This window comes from Octopus sinensis, linkage group LG26, assembly GCF_006345805.1.
Source record: "Octopus sinensis linkage group LG26, ASM634580v1, whole genome shotgun sequence".
Taxonomy (NCBI): domain Eukaryota; kingdom Metazoa; phylum Mollusca; class Cephalopoda; order Octopoda; family Octopodidae; genus Octopus; species Octopus sinensis.
In genome coordinates this window covers 9,990,040-10,011,749 of record NC_043022.1, presented here as the reverse complement: position 1 = coordinate 10,011,749, position 21,710 = coordinate 9,990,040, and the positions used below count along the sequence as shown (strand labels likewise).

Sequence of the window (21,710 nt, the reverse complement as noted above, 5' to 3'; positions counted from 1 at the left end):
TATATATACATATATACATACATATATTCAAAATGTGACCGCGTGTGTACCGTTGGCGATTTTTTTTCCTCCGTTTTCCCTTCTTTGGATCTTTCCTTTTCCTATATTTCTGACAAAGAGCTATGCTCAAAATGTTAAACTGAGCGTCCAGTAATACTATATTTGTTCCACGTCCTGGCGTTGTTGTGTTTTCTCTTTGTGTTTTCACGTTTGGATTAACTTTAAATATACACACACACACACACATATATATATACACATCTATTTAGCAAGATGGTGTGAGGGCAGTTGCTATGGCATTGAGGTAAATCCGGCCATCCCAGTTAATGGGAAGAAACCCGGATTTAAAATGATGGGTGATGATAATATATATATATACACACACACATACACATCTATCTATCTATCATCTATCTATCTATCTATCTATCTATCTGTCTATCTATCTATCTATCTATCTATCTATCTATCTATCTATCTATCTATCTATCTATCTATCTATCTATCTATCTATCTGTCTATCTATCTATCTATCTGTCTATCTATCTATCTATCTATCTATCTATCTATCATCTATCTATCTGTCTATCTATCTATCTATCTATCTCTCTATCTGTCTGTCTATCTATCTATCTATCTATCTCTCTATCTGTCTATCTCTCTATCTGTCTATCTGTCTATCTATCTATCTCTCTATCTGTCTGTCTGTCTATCTATCGATCTCTCTATCTGTTTGTCTATCTATCTATCTATCTCTCTATGTGTCTGTCTGTCTGTCTGTCTGTCTGTCTCTCTATCTATCTCTCTATCTGTATGTCTGTCTATCTATCTATCTCTCTATCTGGCTGTCTGTCTGTCTGTCTGTCTATCCCTCTATCTATCTATCTATCTATCTATCTATCTATCTATCTATCTAGGATTACTATTCAATGTGTCTTTCTTGCTTTAAGAAAGAAGTTTGTGTGATTTAAGGGAGGTTTTACAATTATTTCTCGCAAAATTGAGCAAACATTTATTTATGTTGTTGTTTGTGGTGAGTGCTTAATGTGATTTGATTTGACTTTTCCAGGGTGTGTTTGGACATGATAGCAAAAAAAGGAACTTTGTGTACCAAGTTATAGGGAATCTTCTGGGTGGAAATAAGATGACGCTGCTTACAGATGAAGTAAGATTCCATATTCTTCATTTTAAACTTCTTATTTTTTAAAGTTTTCATTTGTTAATTTATAAATTAGACTTGATTAGAATTATCTTATTCTTTTATTCTTTTATCTGCCTCAGTCATTTGACTGCAGCCATGCTGGAGCAATGCCTTTAGTCAAACAAATCAACCCCAGGACTTATTCTTTGTAAGCCTAGTACTTATCCTATTGGTTTCTTTTGTTGAACTGCTAAGTTACAGGGATGTAAACACACCCACATCAGTTGTGAAGCAATTGTAGGGAGACAAAGACAAACACAGACACACAATCATACACACACACACACACACACACACACACACACACACACACACACACACACACACACACACACATACGATGGGCTTCTTTAAGTTTCCATCAAATCCACACTCAGAAAGCTTTGGTCGGCCTGAGGCTATAATAGAAGACACTAACCCAAGATGCCACACAGTGGGACAGAAATGGAACCATGTGGTTGGTAAGCAAGCTACTTACCACACAGCCACTTCTGTACCCATATATATTTGTTTTTTATTTTTCTGTTTTTTATTTGTTGTTGAAATTTAATGGTTGTAATGGACTTGATGTTGTTTAATGAATTATCAACTCTTTGGATAATAATAATAATAATAATGATAATCATAATCATAATAATAATAATAATAAAAACAACAACAACAACAATAATAATAATAAAAACAACAACAGCAACAACAATAATAATAATAAAAATATTTATGATAATTTTCAAGGCCAGCAATTTTGGTGGAGGGGGTAGATCAAATGATCCTCCACCACCATCACCCCTCCATTACTCAACTGTTACTTATTTTATCTATCCTGAAAGGATGAAAGGCAAAGTCGACCTCAGCGGAATTTGAACTCAGAGCATGGTGATGGACGAAATGCAACTAAATATTTTGCCTGGCATGCTAATGATCCTCCCAGCTTGCTGCCTTACATAAATGATAATAATAATAATAATCCTTTCTACTATAGACACAAGGCCTGAAATTGTTGGGGAGGGGACTAGTCGATTACATCGACCCCAGTGTATCACTGGTACTTAATTTATCAACTCCGAAAGGATGAAACTGTTACTTATTTTATTGACCCCGAAAGGATGAAAGGCAAAGTCAAGCTCAGTGGAATTTGAACTCAGAGCATGAAGATGGACAAAATGCCACCAAACGCTTTGCCTGGCATGCCAATGACTCTGCCAGTTTGCTGCCTTAAATAAATAATAATAATGATTTCAAAATTTGGCACAAGGCCAGCAATTTTTGGGTGAGAGTGGTAGGTCAATTACCTTGACCCCAGTACTCAACTACTACTTGTTTTATTGACCCTGAAAGGATGAAAGGCAAAGTCAACCTTGGTGGAATTTGAACTCTGTTGAGCTTAAAGCTTAATTATTCTACTTGGTTTGAATTAATCATGCATTATCTTGCTATTTCTAGATTTCAATGATGTGACAGTATATTTTTAGAATGTCATTGTATGGTAGGTGTGAGAGGTTAGATCTGGCCAGTTTGAACATAAAACATGTAGAATATTTGGGTCTGGTATGGCTAGTTTAAATACAAAAGGGTTAAATGTAGAAAAAATAAAACCATTAAAAAGTATGAAAATATAAAGATAAAACTTTATCGGTTATGCATCCTATAAAACATCTATTTGCTTATTTATATGTCCATTTGTTCATAGATCCAGTGTCCAGTTTACAATGATGATTTGTGTAGGGCCACACTTGAGCTGATGGAGAAAAACTGTTCAGGAATCTACCATATTGTAGGACCAGAGGCTTTCAACAAATACACATTTGGTGTGAAGATTGTAAGTTGCCACATTTTATTTAAAAACATTCTAATATGGTACTGTTGGTGTAGGCACAATACTTTGTTCTGCTCTCCCAACTGAACTCTTCATAAAGATGTTTCTTCATATACTGCTTAAATACACTATTATTTTTTTTTTGGAAGCACTCCGTCGGTTACGACGATGAGGGTTCCAGTTGATCCGATCACTGGAACAGCCTGCTCATGAAATTAACGTGCAAGTGACTGAGCACTCCACAGACACGTGTACCCTTAACGTAGTTCTCGGGGATATTCAGCGTGACACAGAGAGTGACAAGGCCGGCCCTTTGAAATACAGGTACAACAGAAACAGGAAGTAAGAGTGAGAGAAAGTTGTGGTGAAAGAGTACAGCAGGGATCACCACCATCCCTGCCGGAGCCTCGTGGAGCTTTAGGTGTTTTCGCTCAATAAACACTCACAATGCCCGGTCTGGGAATTGAAACCGCGATCCTACGACCGCGAGTCCGCTGCCCTAACCACTGGGCCATTGCGCCTCCACACACTATTATACCACACCTACTTCACTTCCACTATCCGCCATCCACAAGATGAACCAAAAACTATACATGAAAGCAGCTATGGTAAAGTTTCTTAGTCACTCTTAACTATGTCCTTTAAAAATAAAATATGATGCGCATGTGTGTGTGTGCGCGTGCGAGCGCTTGTGTTTTTTCTCCCTTTGTAAATACATTTTATATATAAACTTTTTTGATATGGCACAGTTGGTAAAGGCACAACACTTTTTCTGCTCTTCCAATTAAACTCTCCATAAAGGTTCTGCTTTATACCACACCTACTTTGTGTTCATGTTTCGTGTGAGGTTTTAAATTTTTGATTAATCTTCTTAAAATAATTTTCAGATTGGTGTAGACATGGTCTGTGGCTAAAAATCTCACTTTGAAGCCAGACGGATCCAGGTTGAGTCCTACTGCATTGCACCCTGGGTAAATGTCTTCTACTGCAGCCCTGGGTTAACCATTGTCTTGGGAGTGAATTTGGTAAATGGAAAATGTGTGAAAGCCTGTTGTGTATGTACATACACACACACACATGTAGAAAACAAAGTTATTTTATTCATACTAATAATTTTATACATAGCCTATATATACACGTGGGAAATGGACATTAAATTATTATATTAGAATGTCTCATGGTATTTGAAAAGTTCCTGACTTTAAGGGTTTTGCAAAAGGCCTGGGTGGAGGCTCAACCTTCCTAGTTCTTTGATAAGGCTTAGAAAACTGAAGGACCGCTGCAATAAGTGTGTGAACCTGAGAAGGGAATATGTTGAATAAAATCCTAATTAACTGATTCTCCTGTATTTTCTTTTACCCAAAGCCAGGAACTTTTCAGCACGCCCTCATATATATATATATATATATATATATATATATATATACATATAATTATTTGAGGGAATATTAATCCTAACTTACAGGGAAAAAATTCAATTTAGAAATGCTCAATCAAATTTCACACAATATAATATATATATATAAAAATTAGAAAAAAACCACCTTTTACCAATTCAAAATGAACAATTTAATTACACCATTTAGAAAATTGCATAAATAGAAATATTAAAATAACAATAAAATACCGATGATTAAGTAAATTGCAAAAAAAATAATAAAAACGTATATAATTGGTAGAATAACGACACATGTTTCGTGACTATATTTAAGAAATGATTATAGTAAAAAAATTAATAGTAGTAGTAAAATCACTTCGATATAAATATAGCCACTCATCAGGTTAAAAATAAACTAGAATAATAAAAGAATTAATTAATTCTACCAATTATATACGTTTTTATTATTTTTTTGCAATTTACTTAATCATCGGTATTTTATTGTTATTTTAATTTTAATATTTCTATTTATGTAATTTTCTAGATGGTGTAATTTAATTGTTCATTTTGAATTGGTAAAAGATGTTTTTTTTCTAATTTGTATATATATATATATATAATATATATATATATATATGATATGATATATGAGACCCCCTTCGGTCATGAGTGACCATGGGATTGCACCTAGAAAGTTACCCTCCAAGGCACAAGTCCGGGCAAGGTTGTTTATGGAAGACCAGCAGTCACCCATGCATACCAGCCTTCCCTCTCCACACCACAGATGTTATCCAAGGGAAAAGCAAAGGCTGATACAGCTTGGCACCTCTGACGTCGCAACCCATTTCTACAGCTGAGTGAACTGGAGCAACGTGAAATAAAGTGTCTTGCTCAAGAACACAACATTCAGCCCGGTCCAGGATTCGAACTCACAACCTCGTGATTGTAAGCTCGATGCTCTAACCACTGAGCCAATGCTTATATTATAGAGACAGATAGATAGATGGAATAATGTATCATTTAATAATGCCTTGTGATGAATGGCTTTTGTTTTTACCTTGAAGGTTTAGTTGATGTATTATTGAGTAAAAGATTTATCTTTCACTAATTTCAGGCTGAAATCTTCAACCTTGATACTTCATTGTTAGTTCCAATGTCATCAGAAGAACTCAAATTACCTGCCAAAAGGCCGTATTTTGCAGCATTATCCACAGCAAAATTTCGGTAAGTATATTCTTTTTTTGACATGAATTTGTCTTTTTCATCTTTTCATAACACCCAACACAGTCATATTCAATAATAATAATAATAATAATGATGATGATGATGATGATGATGATGATGATGATGATGATGATGATGATGATGATGATGATGATGATGATGATGATGATGATGATGATGATGATGATGATGATGATGATGATGATGATGATGATGATGATGATGATGATGATGATGTGATGATGATGATGATGATGATGATGATGATGATGATGATGATGATGATGATGATGATGATGATGATGATGATGATGATGATGATGATGATGATGATGATGAGATGATGATGATGATGATGATGATGTGATGATGATGATGATGATGATGATGATGATGATGATGATGATGATGATGATGATGATGATGATGAGATGATGATGATGATGATGATGATGATGATGATATGATGATGATGATGATGATGATGATGATGAGATGATCATCATCATCATCATCATCATCATCATCATCATCATCATCATCATCATCATCATCATTCTAATGTAGGCACAGGACCTGAAATTTGGAAAAGGGTGACATTTGATTACATCCCCCCTCAGTGTTTAACTGGTACTTAAATTTATTGGCCCTTAAAAGATGAAAGGCAAAATCAACCATGGCAGAATTTGGTCACAGAATGTAATGACTGATAAAATACTGCTCAGCATTTTGTCCAATGTACTAATGATTCTATCAGCTACCCACCATAATAATGATAATGATAATAATAATAATAATGATGGGCTACAGCAAATATTCTGCTCAATACTACAGATTTGCTTGTCAGTTGCTTGACCATAACTAGTTGAGCATGTCCCTTAGTGGCTGACGATATGTGCATCTCTGATCACGAGAAGAAGTAGTGGGGGAGCATCATTGCCATGTGTTGAAAGAAATTCTTTGGGGTTTAGATAATTCGCCTTTGGAAACATGGGTGTTTTGTTCAACATTCTTAAACAACCCTTATTCAGGGACCTTTTGAGTGGGATGGGCTACTCGACCCGAAGAAAATTCTAACTGGGTCCCACCAGCAAGGTCATGCACTGTTTATCTTGATATGAGACCACCATGTGTTGCGCACATATGGTTGTGATGCATGTGCCTAGCGTACCCTTATCAGAAGGATAGTTATGATGGGTATACTGGGCTTTGTATATTTGTACCCCAGTGTCATTTTAATCGCATGCACTGTTCTCTCACTCAATAATAATAATAATAATAATATTAATAATAATAATATTAATAATAATAATAATATTAATAATAATAATAATGATAATAATAATTGTTTCAAATTTTATCACAAGGGTAGTAATCTTTTGAAAGGAAGGGGCAATTGAATACATCTTATCCGCCTTGAAAGGATGAATGGCAAAGTTGACCTTAACAGAATTTGAAATCAGAATGGGAAGATGGACAAAATGATGCTAAGCATTTTGTCTGGCATGTGAATGATTCTGCCAGCTTGCTGCCTTTTGGTCAGATTTAATATTATGAGGAATTTTTGTTTCTGATGCTCTGATGATTCTATCTGGCCACAAGAATCCATAGATACAATACAAGATGGTGTTATACAGAGGCAGTTACAAAAGAAAATAAAAAAAATCTGGGAGGTGGGATATACAAACATTTAATAAGGAAATGGAGATTGTATTTAGTGTAGTATATTGAAAGTAAAAAATTTAGTAAAAAAAAAAGAGAAACGCACAGACAATGGCAACCTACCCTCACAAATATGAGAAAGTACCTCCTGGGTACAATCAGGGTACCATGAAATTAGAGGACCCCTACTCTCATCATCTATAAACTGAACCCTCTGAAATTAGCAGTCAACACTTTTGGTGTTAGCTAATTCATGAAGAATCACATACTCTATGGACAGTGATCCCTTAGCTGTCCCCAGAATACTGATGTAGTCTCCAGTAACCAGTTATCTTTTAGGGGATACCTGGTATTACTTTCCACCTTCTTCACAATCAATACAGTAAGTATTTTGTCTTTTATTTAGGTTTGGTATCAATTTAACTAAGTTATGGTTTTTCTTTCAAATTTGGTAAAATTCAGACATTCTAGAGAAGCTTCTTCTTTGTTGTAATAAAATGCACAACATGATGACAGCTGTATCATAAAATATATAATCATGATATAAGTATATATAATTGTTTTATTTCTATTTTTAGCAAGGAATTCCCAGAATTCAAGTTCCATAATGTATCCGCTGCTGTTAAGGATTGGCAAACTAAACAAATGAAGGCTGGAAAGTTCTTGTCTGAATTCTAATAAGTCCTTTAAAGAGGAAGGAAATAAAGATATATTGATGATGCACTGATGAATATTAATGAAATGAAACCTGGTGCTTCATTAGAAGCAATTTTTCAGGGTTCTTTGTATTATATATGAGGGTGTGTGGAAAAGTTCCCGGCTTTAAGATTACTGGGAAAAGCCTGGTTGGAGACCTAACCTTCCAAGGCGTTTTATAAGGCCAAGAACTTTTCATCAACCCCTTGTATTTTGGGGAGATTCGGTGGTATACATGGCCAAGATGTGCCAGTTATTTGTTTACAAGGTTATTTTCTAAAAAATCATTTATTTAAATGGTATTTATGCAAAGGTCACTTATATCCTTTATAAAAGCAGACACGAGGAATCTGCAGTGAGCAGAACCTTCTGAATGGCATGGCTAATGAAAAAAATATTTCAAATTTTTTAGTAGTATGGGCCCATCTCATGATGTGCCATATCTCCTGTTGCTTGCTTCTCATAAAAGCTTGCCCATGCCTGATAAAGGGTCATTTATAAAAAGGTCATTTATATTAAAATTAAAATTACAATTTTATATTATATAAAATATAATATGTAATTATTTGTATTCAAGGTAACTTTTATTTAGCCGTTTCTTTATAGATGGTCACTTGTATGAGGAGGTGCTGAAAAGTTCCTGCCTGTGAGTGTATCGTGAAGGGCCTGGTTGGAGGCCCAGCCTTCTGAGTTCTTTTACAGAGCTCAGAAAAGCTGAAGAACCACTGTAACACATGTGTGAATCTGAGAGGGGAATATGTTGAATAAAATACATAATTATACATTATTTACATTTGACGGATAATTGTTCTCATCTTGTTTGTTGTTAACACAGCATTTCAGCTGATATAGCATCCAGCCTTCATCAGGTGTCTTGGGGAAATTTCAAACTGGGTTCTCATTCCTAAGGTATTTTTTCGATATTATTATTATAATTTTATTATTATTATCATCATTATCATTATTATTATTATTATTATTATTTTATTATTATTATTATTATTATTATTATTATTAGTATTAGTATTATTATTATTATTCAGGTCACTGCTTGGAATTGAATTCGGAATCATGGGCATATGGCGTAGTGGTTAAGAGCATGGGCTGCTAACCCCAAGATTCCGAGTTCAATTCCAAGGTGTGACCTGAATAATAATAATAATAATAATAATAATAATAACAACATCGAAAAAATACCTTAAGAATGAGAACCCAGGTTTGAAATTTCCCCAAGACATCTGATGAAGGCTGGAGGATATATCAGCTGAAATGTTGTGTTAACTACAAAGAAGACGAGGACAAATATCTGTCAAATGTAAATAATGTGCATAATTCCTCATCTCTTAAATATAGAACTGTAAAATGATGATTAACTGACATCCTGTATTTTCTTTTACTGAAAGCCAGAAACTTTTCAGCACACCCTCATACACTAAGTTATTTGTATACAAATTCACCATTTTAAAGAAGAGCATTTATATTCTAACTTGGTTTTTCCAAACTTTGGGTTTTGTTTCTATGGATTAAAATAATTAAATATGTAAATGACTTTTGTTGTTGATGGTTATTTCAAGCAGGATACCTCATCATCTCTATTTATCTTATTTGCAGTTACTACTGATTTGTTTCTCATTCTCTCCTAAATAGGAGTTGCCAACTAGCTCTCCTACTACAAGAACCTGCTTTGCCCTACCTCTTATACATTAACCCTCAAGTGCTAGCATTAAGCCCTCACCCTCAGGTTTTGTTGGTTTGAAAGCTGCATGGTGCCTGCAATAGTGCTGGCGGCATGAGAAAAGCATCCAGTACTCACTGTAAAGTGGTTGGTTTGTCCTACCCTCCTCCCTAAATGTTAGCACAAATATAAATACGAGATTATTACACTTATTAGATTATCACTTTCCCAGCAACCATAGGTATAAAAACATATTAAATTGCCATACAGTTAAAATCACATATTCATGCCCACACCCAATGCAAAGGTCTATATTGATAAACAATTGGTGACTCAGACTTATCCTGGATGCACATGCAGAGATAAATCTAAATGTATTCTAGGACAAGCATGCAATACAACTGCTGCTGTTTATGAAGTACAGGTGTCAGCGAACCATGGTAATGGTTAGACAGAGACCAAGCATTATATTGGATCAGCTACAACATCAAATGGACGATGCTTTTTAAGATGAAACCTATATTAACCCTTTAGCATTTAAACTGGCCATATCCAGCCAAAAGTATTCTGCTTGTTTTATGTTCAAACTGGCCATATCTGGTCTCTCACACCAACCCTACAATATCATCTTAAAAATTAACAGCTACCTCATCAAAATCTCATAGCTACAAGATAATGCATGATTAGTTCAAAACAATGAGGATGAAAAGGCATTAATTTTGGCAGAATAATGAGAACACTAAAGGGTTAATGGGTCAAAAAGATGTTCCATATGTTTGCCTGAAAAACTGTATCCTTTAAAAAAACCCAAGAACCTCCAGTGATTGTGTAATTACCAGGAGTGAGATTTTGTTTTCTTTATGTCCACTTATTAAAAAATACATGTTAGTGGAAATTAAAGATAAAACACTGGGTACATCATAAGACTATTCCAGTGTTGGTTTATGTAAAAAGACCTGTTGAGGCAAGTGAAATCGGAATCGAAATCAAAATCGTTCAAAAATCAATAGAAATTGTAGTTGTGATGCCAGTGCCAGTGGCACGTAAAAGAACCATCCAAACCTGGCCGTTGCCAGCGCAGCCCTGACTGGCCTCCGTGCCGGTGGCACGTAAAAAGCACCAACTGATCGTGGCCGTTGCCAGCCTCGCCTGGCACGTAAAAAGCACCCACTACACTCACGGAGTGGTTCGCGTTAGGAAGGGCATCCAGCTGTAGAAACACTGCCAGATCAGACTGGGCCTGCTGCAGCCTCCTGGCTTCCCAGACCCCAGTCGAACTGTCCAACCCATGCTAGCATGGAAAGTGGACGTTAAACGATGATGATGATGATGATATTCAGTAGGTATTGGTTATTTAGAGTAAATTACTGTGATGTTAATTATCTCCTCTAAGTTTCTCTCTGTCTTCTAAATGTGAGCGCTCATTCAAATGTCAGTCGCATCAAACACAGTTACTAAACCATGTTGAACAGCTTGATAAATGAGGTAAAAAAATTAATATTGCAATCAGTGGCTGTATGGTAAAAAGCTTACTTCCAAACCATATGGTTCCGAATTCAGTCCCACTGTGTGGCACCTTGGGCAAATATCTTCTACTATAGTGTTGGGCCAACCAAATCCTTGTGAGTGATGAAAACTGAAAGAAGCCCATTGTGGAGGCACATGGTCTAGTGGTTAGAGCAGCGGACTTGCAGTCGAGGGATCGCTCGTTCGAATCTCAGACTTGGCGATCTGTGTGTTTATGAGCGAAACACCTAAGCTCCACGCGGTTCCAGGAGAAGGTAATGGCGAACTTCTGCTGACTCTTTCACCACAACTTTCTCTCACTCTTTCCTCCTGCATCTTGCAGCTCACCTGCGGTGTCCCGTCCAGGTGAGGAACCTATACACCAAGGAAACCGGGAAACCGGCTCTTATGAGCCAGGCATGGCTCGAGAAGGAACAAACAAAGTAGCCCATTATATAAATGTATAAAAATATATCTATGTGGTCTGTGTTTGTGTTTGTCCCCCCCCCTCCAACTACCACCACCACCACTTGACAACCAGTGTTAATGTGTTTATGTCCCCATTCAGCAAAAAGATTTTTAAAAAATGGGTCCTGGAGTCGATTCATTTGACTAAAATTTTCTTCGAGGCAGTGCCCCAGCATAGCCGCTGTCTAATGACTGAAACAAATTAAAAGGTAAAAGAAATTATGATGACTTACCTTGTCTTTTACTACTTTTACTTTGTCAGTCTTTGTACTAAAAGTACATTAATTCCTGACTATTTTGAGAAAATAAAACACAAAAGCAAAAAAAAGCAGAATCCGTGTCTGTTAGAAATGAGGTCATGAGAGGATTGGCATAACGATCAAATGTGATTGATAGGAGAGGAAAAATTATATCCATTGCCAAAGAATTTCTCATTTCTGTCCTTCCCAGTATTCTTAATGTTAAGTCATGCATAACTATTCAGCGAATAGAGTTACAGGATATAGAAGCCTGTCATATATATATATATATGTACACCCACACACACATAGTGGAGGCACAATGGCCCAGCGGTTAGAGCAGCGGACTCGTGATTCTATGATCGCAGTTTCGATTCCCAGACCAGGCATTGTGAGTGTTTATTGAGCGAAAACACCTAAAGCTCCACGAGGCTCCGGCAGGGGGTGGTGATCCCTGCTGTACTCTTTCCCCCCTCTTTCTCTCACTCTTTCTTCTGTCGGCCTGCTCGCTTAGCCAGTGGGGTGGCATCATTTGAAGGCTAAACCAATGCGAAGTGCATTGAGATAGCAACATCTGATAGCCTGGTTGGTCACGTGATCACGTGATATATATATATATATATACAATAATATACATACATACATATATATATATACAAATTAATATATATATATATATTTTGACTGGTAGCACTTGCATGTGCAAGTTGTTTCTTCAAAAACTATGTCATTGTATGAAAAAAATTTATAACATTCTTCTGACATAATGACTCAAATATATATTTTTTAACCTTTTAAAACAAGCCTTCTGTAGTTTTTTCACTTTTTACTATTTTCTATATATATATATACATTAATATATATATATATGTATGTATGTATTTGTGTGTGTGTCTGTGTTTGTCTTCCCACCATCACTTGACAACTGATGTTGGTGTGTTTACATTTCCATAACTTAGTGGTTCTGCAAAAGAGACCAATAGGATAAGTACTAGGTTTACAAAGAATAAGCATCCATAATTTGCCGAAAAATCTCTGGTGTGACTTTTAAGCCAAATGGTAACCTGTTGTATTTATAGAGTCCTTTATGTAGGCAATGCTATTCCTAAATCCCCCAACAGCTAGTGCTTCATTGTGGCAGGGGGCTGCTGCATTAAAAATCTCTTGGCTAGAGGAAAGGCTTGTGATCCTCTTGTCATCACCCTTCACTTGGTTTTTGAACACGATGGGTGGGTAGAAGGAAGCTGTGTTGATGTGTCAGCCTCTCGTTTGGTTTATTGTAAGGCTTGTACGTACTGGAGCCCAAGTCGAGTGTGATGTCTAAGAAGTCCACGGTGGTGAAGTTGGTCTCAATAGTAATTTTCATTCCCATGGAGCCAACAGTGTTAATCAGATCTCTCCTATGCCTGTCTCGGGTGTGCTTGTTGCCTCCTTTAGAGATAACCAGAGTGTTGTCTCTGTAGAGACCGAAAAGGACAGCGGGGGAATTCCTTCTTAAGAGTATTGAGGATATACAACCTGATGAGGTCACATACACTAGAGCTGTCATAGGCTCCAATCACTACATCAAAAGAGCTGATAGGGTCAGTTTATTTGACTCTAGTTGAACCTTTATTGAACAGCAGTGTTTTCCTGATTTGCATAATGGCATCTGTGTCCCTGTTGCTAATGTCAGTGAAGCCCCAGGTGAAGGAAAGTGCCTTGACCAGTAACCCTTTCAATATAGATGGGTAAAAATCAACTATGTCAAACTGGGTGAACCTTGCTCTGCCTCTCCCCATGCTGGTATTAAACCATGAAATCACCTCGTTGGTGCTACACTATAGGGAGTGGTTCGTGGCTCTCCTCATGTCATTCTTGATGTTCCTCAGCATGTGTTTACTTGCCAGGCTGATCTCAGATTATGCCTGGTTGATCAGGTGGAATTTGGAGTTTGAGACAATGTTCAGTTGAAATTCCTGTTGATGTCCTGGGACCCACAAGCCATTGGGTCGATTATGGATAGCAGTCCAGTTTTGAATAGAGAGTAAGGATAGAATAAGAATATAATACAATAGTCAGGAGGAAAGACAGACAGATGGATGTAGTGGAGTAGATACATATGTATGTGATCACCATGACCGACCAGGCTATCAGATGTTGCTACACATCGCTGGTCACAATGCGCTTCGCATTGTTTTAGCCTTCAAATGACGCCACCCCGCTGGCTAAGTGAGCAGGCCGACAGAAGAAAGAGTGAGAGAAAGTTGTGGCGAAAGAGTACAGCAGGGATCGCCCCCCCCCCCTGCCGGAGCCTTGTGGAGCTTTAGGTGTTTTCGCTCAATAAACACTCACAACACCCGGTCTGGGAATCGAAACCGCGATACTACGACCGCGAGTCCGCTGCCCTAACCACTGGGCCATTGCGCCTCCACATATGTAAGTGTTGTTCATTATTACAACAGAAGCAATATTAGTCCAAATTAGCATTGTGTACATCTTACTCAACATGGATTTACTCCAAGTCACAACACTGCAGTGTTCATCACGAGATATGCATCAGTTCAACCCTTTAGCATTTAGATTGATTTATCAAATGTAATGCTTATATATCTACATATTTTTTTTTTTAAATCACGTATTATCCTGTAGCTTCAAGATTTTGAAGATATGATCATTTATTTTTAGAACGACATTGTAGGGTAGAGCTCTCGAGGCTGGATCTGGCCAGTTTGAACATAAAACAGACAGAACATTTGGACCGGATATGGCCAGTTTAAATGCTAAAGGGTTAAAGCCAATTGCAGCAATATTAATTATTGCTTGAAATTGCAGCAATATTAATTATTGCTTGAAATATGAATCAACAACAGAAGCTATTTACTCATTTAATTATTTTAATTCATGACAAAACCCAAAAGATTGAAAAACAACAAATTAAAATACCAATGACCCTCTGTAGCAAGGATTCTCAACCATTTATTACTTACAAACCCCTTTGATTGCTATCTTATTCTGGTCGACCCCCTTAGCCATTTGATGTCTAAAAACTAGTTTTATATAAACTTCTTTCAAAATTCCTTTTTTCTATTTTTCACACATTAACTTGTGCAGGTTAAGCTATGTAAAATGAGAAACCCATCTGTTCCTTGTAAAACATAACACTACATACTGTAAATCCTCAAGTATAATTCCATATAACTTTGAATATAAGTGACCCTCTGGACAAATGATTCCATATACAAGTTACCGTACAAACAATTAATTTTGATTATAATATGAAATTATAATCTTATATATGGCACAAATGTCTTTTTTATAAATGACCTTTTGTGCAAGTTATCTTGTATATAAATAATGTTATATATGAATAGGTGCAAGGGTAGCTGTGTGGTAAGAAGCTTGCTTCTCAACCACATGGTTCCAGGTTCAGTCCCACAGCATGGCACCTTGGTTAAGTGTCTTCTACTATAGCCTTGGGCTGACCAAAGCTTTGTGAGTGGTTTTGATAGATGGAAGCTGAAAGAAGCCCATTATATATATATATATATATGCAAAATTTAGAGGAATGACCACTAATAGTGGATAGCCTGTATGCTAGATATAGATGTCAAACTCGCCATTTACCACGAAAAATCTTGCTGAATTTTTTCTTGAGAACACATTCTTTGTGGTAAATGGCGAGTTTGACGTCTATATCTAGCATACAAGCTGTCCACTATTAGTGGTCATTCCTCTAAATTTTGTATGTATAAAATTTTTAATCTTCAGATTTAAAAAAAAAATATGCTAGGCCACTGGTTTTAATTGATTAATATCGATTTCTACCCTTATTTAATTTTATATATATATATGTGTGTGTGTCTTTCTGTCTGTGTTTGTCCCCCACCACCACCACCACCACTTGACAACTGTTGTTGGTGCATTTGCATTCCTGTAACATAGCTTTTGTGCAAAAGAGATTGATAAAATAAGTACTGGGCTTAAAAAAAGAGTACTTGGGTCAATTCATTTGACTAAAAATTCAAGGCGGTGCCCCAGTATGGCCACAGTCGAATGACTGAAACAAGTGAAAGATAAAACACAAACGATAAATGACCTTCTACAAAATAGATTCTGTGTTTGAATCCGCTAATACACAAATCGCTTTGAACTCAAATAACCTTTTTATCTGATATGGGCAACCTTTTCTGAGCAATAATTTTTCATTAGCCATGCCATACAGAAGGCTCTGGTGGCTGCAGGTTGCTCATGTCTGCTTTTAAAAATGATCTTTTATTAATGGCCATTCATATACACAGGTGACTTGTATACAAATGACTTTGTACATCTTGGCCATGTGTACCATTGACTCTTCACAGAATACAAACAAAATTACCCCCAAAATATATAATATTAAAGTACCCTGAAAGATTGTTTCTAAAGTAGCAGCAAGTTTTAGTTCATTTATATTAATTAATACACAATCAATATAACTTTATTTCCTTTCTCTTTAAAGGACTCATGTTATTAGAATTCAGGCAAGATCTTTCCATTTTTATTTTCTTTACTTTGCCAATCTCTTATAGCAGCAGATACATTATGGAACTTGAACTCTGGGACTTCCTTGCTAAAAATAGAAATAAAACAATTTATGTGTTTATATCATGTTTTTATGAGGAGGTGATGAAAAGTTTCTAGCTTTAAGGGTATTGCAAAAGGTCTGGTTGCAGGCCAAACATTCCAAGTTCTTTTACAGGGCTTTGAAAAACTAAAGGACCACTGCAATATATGTGTGAATCTGGGAAGGGAATATGTTGAATAAAATCATAATTAACTGATCCTCCTGTATTTTCTTTCACCCAAATCCAGGAACTTTTCAGAACCTCCTTGTATATTTCACCCGATATATTTTCCAACATACTGTCATCATCATCATTTAACATCCATTGTCCATGCTGGCATGGGTTGGATGGTCTGACCAGGACTGGTGAGCTGAGGAGCTGCACCAGACTCTAGTCTGATTTGGCATGATTTCTACAGCTGGATGCCCTTCCTAATGCCAACAACTCTAAGAGCGTAACAGGTGCTTTTACATGCCACTGCATGGGTGTCAGTTTGCGTGAACCAATATTTGCCATGACTGTGAGTTCACTTGGCTTGATGGGTCTTATCAAGCTATAAGTTTTATTATATAGCTAACTTAAAAGCTGCACTCCATGCAGACTTTTCTGCAGAGGGCTTCTGCGGAGGGCTATTTGGACCTGTGGTTTAAAACTAAAAAGGGCTAAAAAGCATGATTATAATATGTCTATAATGACTAAATGCCCCGGTGGTGTTTGATCAGAGTTTAAGGACAGATGAGAATTAATTCTTTAATGCAATCATTCTATTGTTCCAGTTCTAAGTTGAATTCCAACCATTGGCCAATTTGTCCCAAAGTTCTTATCTCGATGTAAAATTAATGAAGTGAATGTCGTCTATCTCCCCTTGATCTCTGATGTCATCTGACAAATGCCAACCAGGATGGTGTGAATTAGCCAAGCTCTCCCTGCTAGAAATAGCTTCCCAAATGTTTTTAAATTAGATCCCAATGCTGGATGTTCAAGAACCAAATGAAGGGCTGATTTTCAATCGCAGGATCATCCTGATTCCAAAAAAGTATAACATGTCTACGTAGAGCCAATGTAGGCTGAGATGCAGTGGTCCTGCACAAACAGAATTTCGCATTTATTAATATAGATATATTGTATTATATCAAAATATTTATAATATTTGTCCATTACTGTTTAGCACAATGGGCCCCATTCGTCAGTGGTGATCAGACATATGGGAATGCTGTCAGATATATAGGGCACCATGATTGTACATATGTGGCAGCTTCTACAGATGTGAGGGTAGGTTGCCCTTCCTTTTTCATTTTTTCTTAAATTTTTAAACCTGTTTCAATATACTATACTATGTATCAACCCAATCAATTAACTGTTTATTACATATATGTAGATCCCCACAACTTTTGTAACCCCGCCTCCTTTTGTTTAATACATTCTTTTGCATTGTATCTAGTTCTTGTGGCCAATGAAGAAAAGATTATTATTATTGTTATTATTATTGAGTGAGAGAGCAGTGCATGCCATAAAAGTGACACTGGGGTAAAATATACGAAGCCCAGTATACCGATCATGACTACCCGTCTGATAAGAGTACACTAGGCACATGCATCAAAACCATATGTGTGCGACATGGTGATCTCATATCAAGATAAACAGCGCATGACCTTGCAGGTGGGGCCCAGTTAGAATTTTCTTCTGGTCGAGTAACCCATCCGCTCAAAAGGTCCCTGAATAAGGGTTGTTTAAGGATGTTGAATGAAACACCCATGTTTCCAGAGGTGAATTATCCAAACCTCTAAGAATTCCCTTCAACACATGGTTATGATGCTCCCCCACTACTTCTGCTCATGATCAGAGATGCACATATCAATCAGCCACTAAGGAACATGCTCAACTGGTTAAGATCAAACAACTGACAAGCAAATCTGTGGTATTGAGCAGAATATTTGCTGTAGCCCATCTTTTATACTAAGACAAAACAATGTAGATGATAACACTTATTATTATTATTATTATTATTATTATTATTATTATTATTATTAAGGTGGCAAGCTAGCAGAATCATCATATGCCAGGTAAGCTGCTTAGTGTCATTTCGCCTGTGTTTATATTCTGAGAATTTGTGAAAGTGTATGTCAAGGAAAGAATATACTTACCGAAATTTTGCTGTGGATAATGCTGCAAAATACGGCCTTTTGGCAGGTAATTTGAGTTCTTCTGATGACATTGGAACTAACAACGAAGTATCAAGGTTGAAGATTTCAGCCTGAAATTAGTGAAAGATCAACTTTTATTTCAAAAGATATATATATATATATAAATATATATAGTTAGAATTTACAGAAAGACAAAAGCCGAAGACAGGTGTATAAACAACAAACAGGTGTATGAGTTTAATGCTCAGGAAGGTGAGAAAGTCTTTTATGTTTCAAGCCTATGCTCTTCAACAGAAAGGAACACGAAATAAACAGACAGAGAATAAAAAAACCTTTAGGGGCTGCAGTCAATCATGGCGGCTGACTGGGCAGATGTAGTTATATATATATATATATATATACATATATATACATATATATATATACATATATATACATATATATATATATATATATATATATATATATATATATATATATATATATATATATATATATAGTGCGGTAAAGCTTCAATGAGTAGAAAAGCACTTGATCAGCTAAAAGAGTAAAAATAATATTATAATAAAAAACACCACAAATCTTGTTAATACAGCTACTGAGGATATCAAGGTGAAAAGGCAACTAACAAATGGTCTTGTTTTCAGCTTGATAAATGGCGGAATATCATTTTGACTGGGAAACCCAGAATCTGTATTTACAAGATTTGTGGGTTTTTAAAAATTATATCCTGATCTTTCTGTTTATTCTTTGTATTTGATTTTTTGCATTCTTCACTCCCCTAATATATACCACCCATCCTGTCTCAATAATGGATTTGTGAACTACTGTAAATGTACGCATCATACCAACACCATCCTGCCACACACAGCAAAATGTACATATTACAACACTTTTTCCAGAATTTCTTCTCTTTATTTTTTTTTTTTTGCGAAATACGGAGTTTATGATTCATGTGTGAGTGTGTGTTCTTGATACTCGTTTAGAACAAGTAGTTTTACACCAATTACACTATTTTTTCTTAGTTTAAAGGCCGTGGACTGAAGATGTGAAATTTCCGAAGCCTCTCCCCCACCCCCCTTTCGCGAGCGCGCATTTTTTTCATGATAGTCGTTTAGAGCAAGTTGTTTTACACCTATTACGCTGTTTTTGTTTTTGTTTTTGTGCCCGGTTCAGACGCTTTCGGAAATTCCTGATATAAATATTCCGAGGCCTCTCCTCCACCCCTCTTTCGCGAGAGCGCATTTTTTTTTTGTCATATTCGTTTAGAGCAAGTTGTTTTACACATATTACACTATTTTTTTTTTGTTTTGGTGCCCGGGTCAGCCCCTCAGACGCTTTCGGAACTTCCCGATGTGAATTTTCCGAGGCCTCTCCCCCCCCCCCTTTCGCGTGCGCGAATTTTTTTTTCATATTCGTTCATAGGAAGTTGTTTTACACCTATTACACACATTTTGTTTTTGATTTTCTGATATTTGTTACGCCCTATATTAACCCTGTGGGGTGCATTCAATTCCATTATATCGTTCTCCACCCACTAGGGAACAGCACATTCTGTCTTCCCTATCAATTATCTAAAATGGCATGGAACACGGACGTTAAATGATGATGAGGATGATGATAATGATGTGTGTGTGAGTGTGTGTGTGTGTCTAACTCATGTGTATATAATACACATGTAATACAAAACTACATTAAAATCCAAATCCAAAACTAAAGAAAACACATGAACAATGAGAAAAAAGAGAAGAAGAGAAGAAACATCACTTGGACACCAAGTGCCTCAAGTGGTCGCACACCACAAGTTTCAATGGAACCTACTAAAGCAAGCCAATATGCTTGTGGCATTACCATGGGCAATGATAAGGCTAAGGCACTGGGATGTCCAAGCACCCTCACAAGCATCATCTGACATCCAAGTAAGGCAATGATGGCAAGAACTTTGTTGTTAGTGGCCCAGCCAAACATCTCAAATGCCACAGGCTGGAAAAAATGGTTCACTGACTAGTCCCCATACTTAAGGATTAAATTGTTGAATAAACCAATCTTCTCAAGGAATCATTGACTTCACCATATAAACTTAACTATGTCTTTTAAAATAAAATATGATGCATGTGTGTGTGTGAGTGTGCGTGCATGTGTATGTGTGTGTTTGCATGTGCACTTGTGTATTTTGCCCCTTAATAAATACATTTTATATATAAACTTTCTGATGTGGTACAACTGGTGCAGACACAACGCTTTTTCTGCTCTTCCAATTAAACACTTCATAAAGATGTTTCTTTATATGCTGATTAAATGCATTACTATACCACACCTACTTCCCTTTCATTTTTTAATATGGTGAAGTCAATGATTCCTTTCATGTATAGTTTTTAGTTCATCTTGTGGATGGCGGATAGTGGAAGTGAAGTAGTTGTGGTATAATAGTGTATTTAAGCAGTATATGAAGAAACATCTTTATGAAGAGTTCAGTTGGGAGAGCAGAACAAAGTATTGTGCCTACACCAACAGTACCATATTAGAATGTTTTTAAATAAAATGTGGCAACTTACAATCTTCACACCAAATGTGTATTTGTTGAATGCTTCTGGTCCTGCAACATGGTAGATTCCTGAACAGTTTTTCTCCATCAGCTCAAGTGTGGCCCTACACAAATCAAGAGTGTAAACTGGACACTGGATCTATGAATAAACAAATATCCAAATATGTAAATAATAGACAAATATTAAACAAAAAAACAGGTAAACAAAAAACCTGAGGGAACTACTGATGTTCTGTGTCAGTAAATAATAACCATAAACAGTTTATGAAATGGGATAAATTATTTTGGTATTTTGAGTAGAAACCTTTGTCACTCTCTGTTGAAGAGTTCTCTAAAACATAAGACATCTCTTCATCACAGTAAACAGGGCTCAGTCTCACGTCCCACCAACTCTGTCTATTATAGTTCTCCATTCCATAACACAAGACGAGTTCAAGACTGAATGCCTGTTGAAACACCTGCCTGACAACAGCAGAGATCATCATTGTCATTCTTTAACATCCATTTTTCATGCTGGCATGGGTTGGATGGTCATGCAGGCATGTGTTCTTGTAGCTAAATTAGTTGAGGAAT

General features: G+C 36.4%; 2 protein-coding genes across 3 annotated transcripts in view; one reads left to right on the top strand and one right to left on the bottom strand.

Moving 5' to 3' along the window:
* Window positions 1–8,253, top strand: part of LOC115224778 (methionine adenosyltransferase 2 subunit beta) — a 49,082-nt gene extending 40,829 nt beyond the window's left edge. For both annotated transcript variants that reach the window (XM_029795688.2, XM_036513692.1), the window contains exons 9-12: window positions 1,070–1,165; window positions 2,892–3,020; window positions 5,510–5,619; window positions 7,860–8,253. In XM_029795688.2, coding sequence (XP_029651548.1) covers window positions 1,070–1,165; window positions 2,892–3,020; window positions 5,510–5,619; window positions 7,860–7,959 — 435 coding nt within the window. In that variant the 3' untranslated portion in view covers window positions 7,960–8,253. The remainder of the gene's footprint in view (window positions 1–1,069; window positions 1,166–2,891; window positions 3,021–5,509; window positions 5,620–7,859) is intronic.
* Window positions 8,254–15,640: 7,387 nt separating this feature from the next.
* LOC115224668 (methionine adenosyltransferase 2 subunit beta-like) overlaps window positions 15,641–21,710 on the bottom strand; it is a 44,798-nt gene continuing 38,728 nt past the window's right edge. The window contains exons 10-12 of the mRNA XM_036513694.1: window positions 21,148–21,276; window positions 18,593–18,702; window positions 15,641–16,453 (exon numbers count right to left, since the gene is read on the bottom strand). Coding sequence (XP_036369587.1) covers window positions 16,354–16,453; window positions 18,593–18,702; window positions 21,148–21,276 — 339 coding nt within the window. The 3' untranslated portion in view covers window positions 15,641–16,353. The remainder of the gene's footprint in view (window positions 16,454–18,592; window positions 18,703–21,147; window positions 21,277–21,710) is intronic.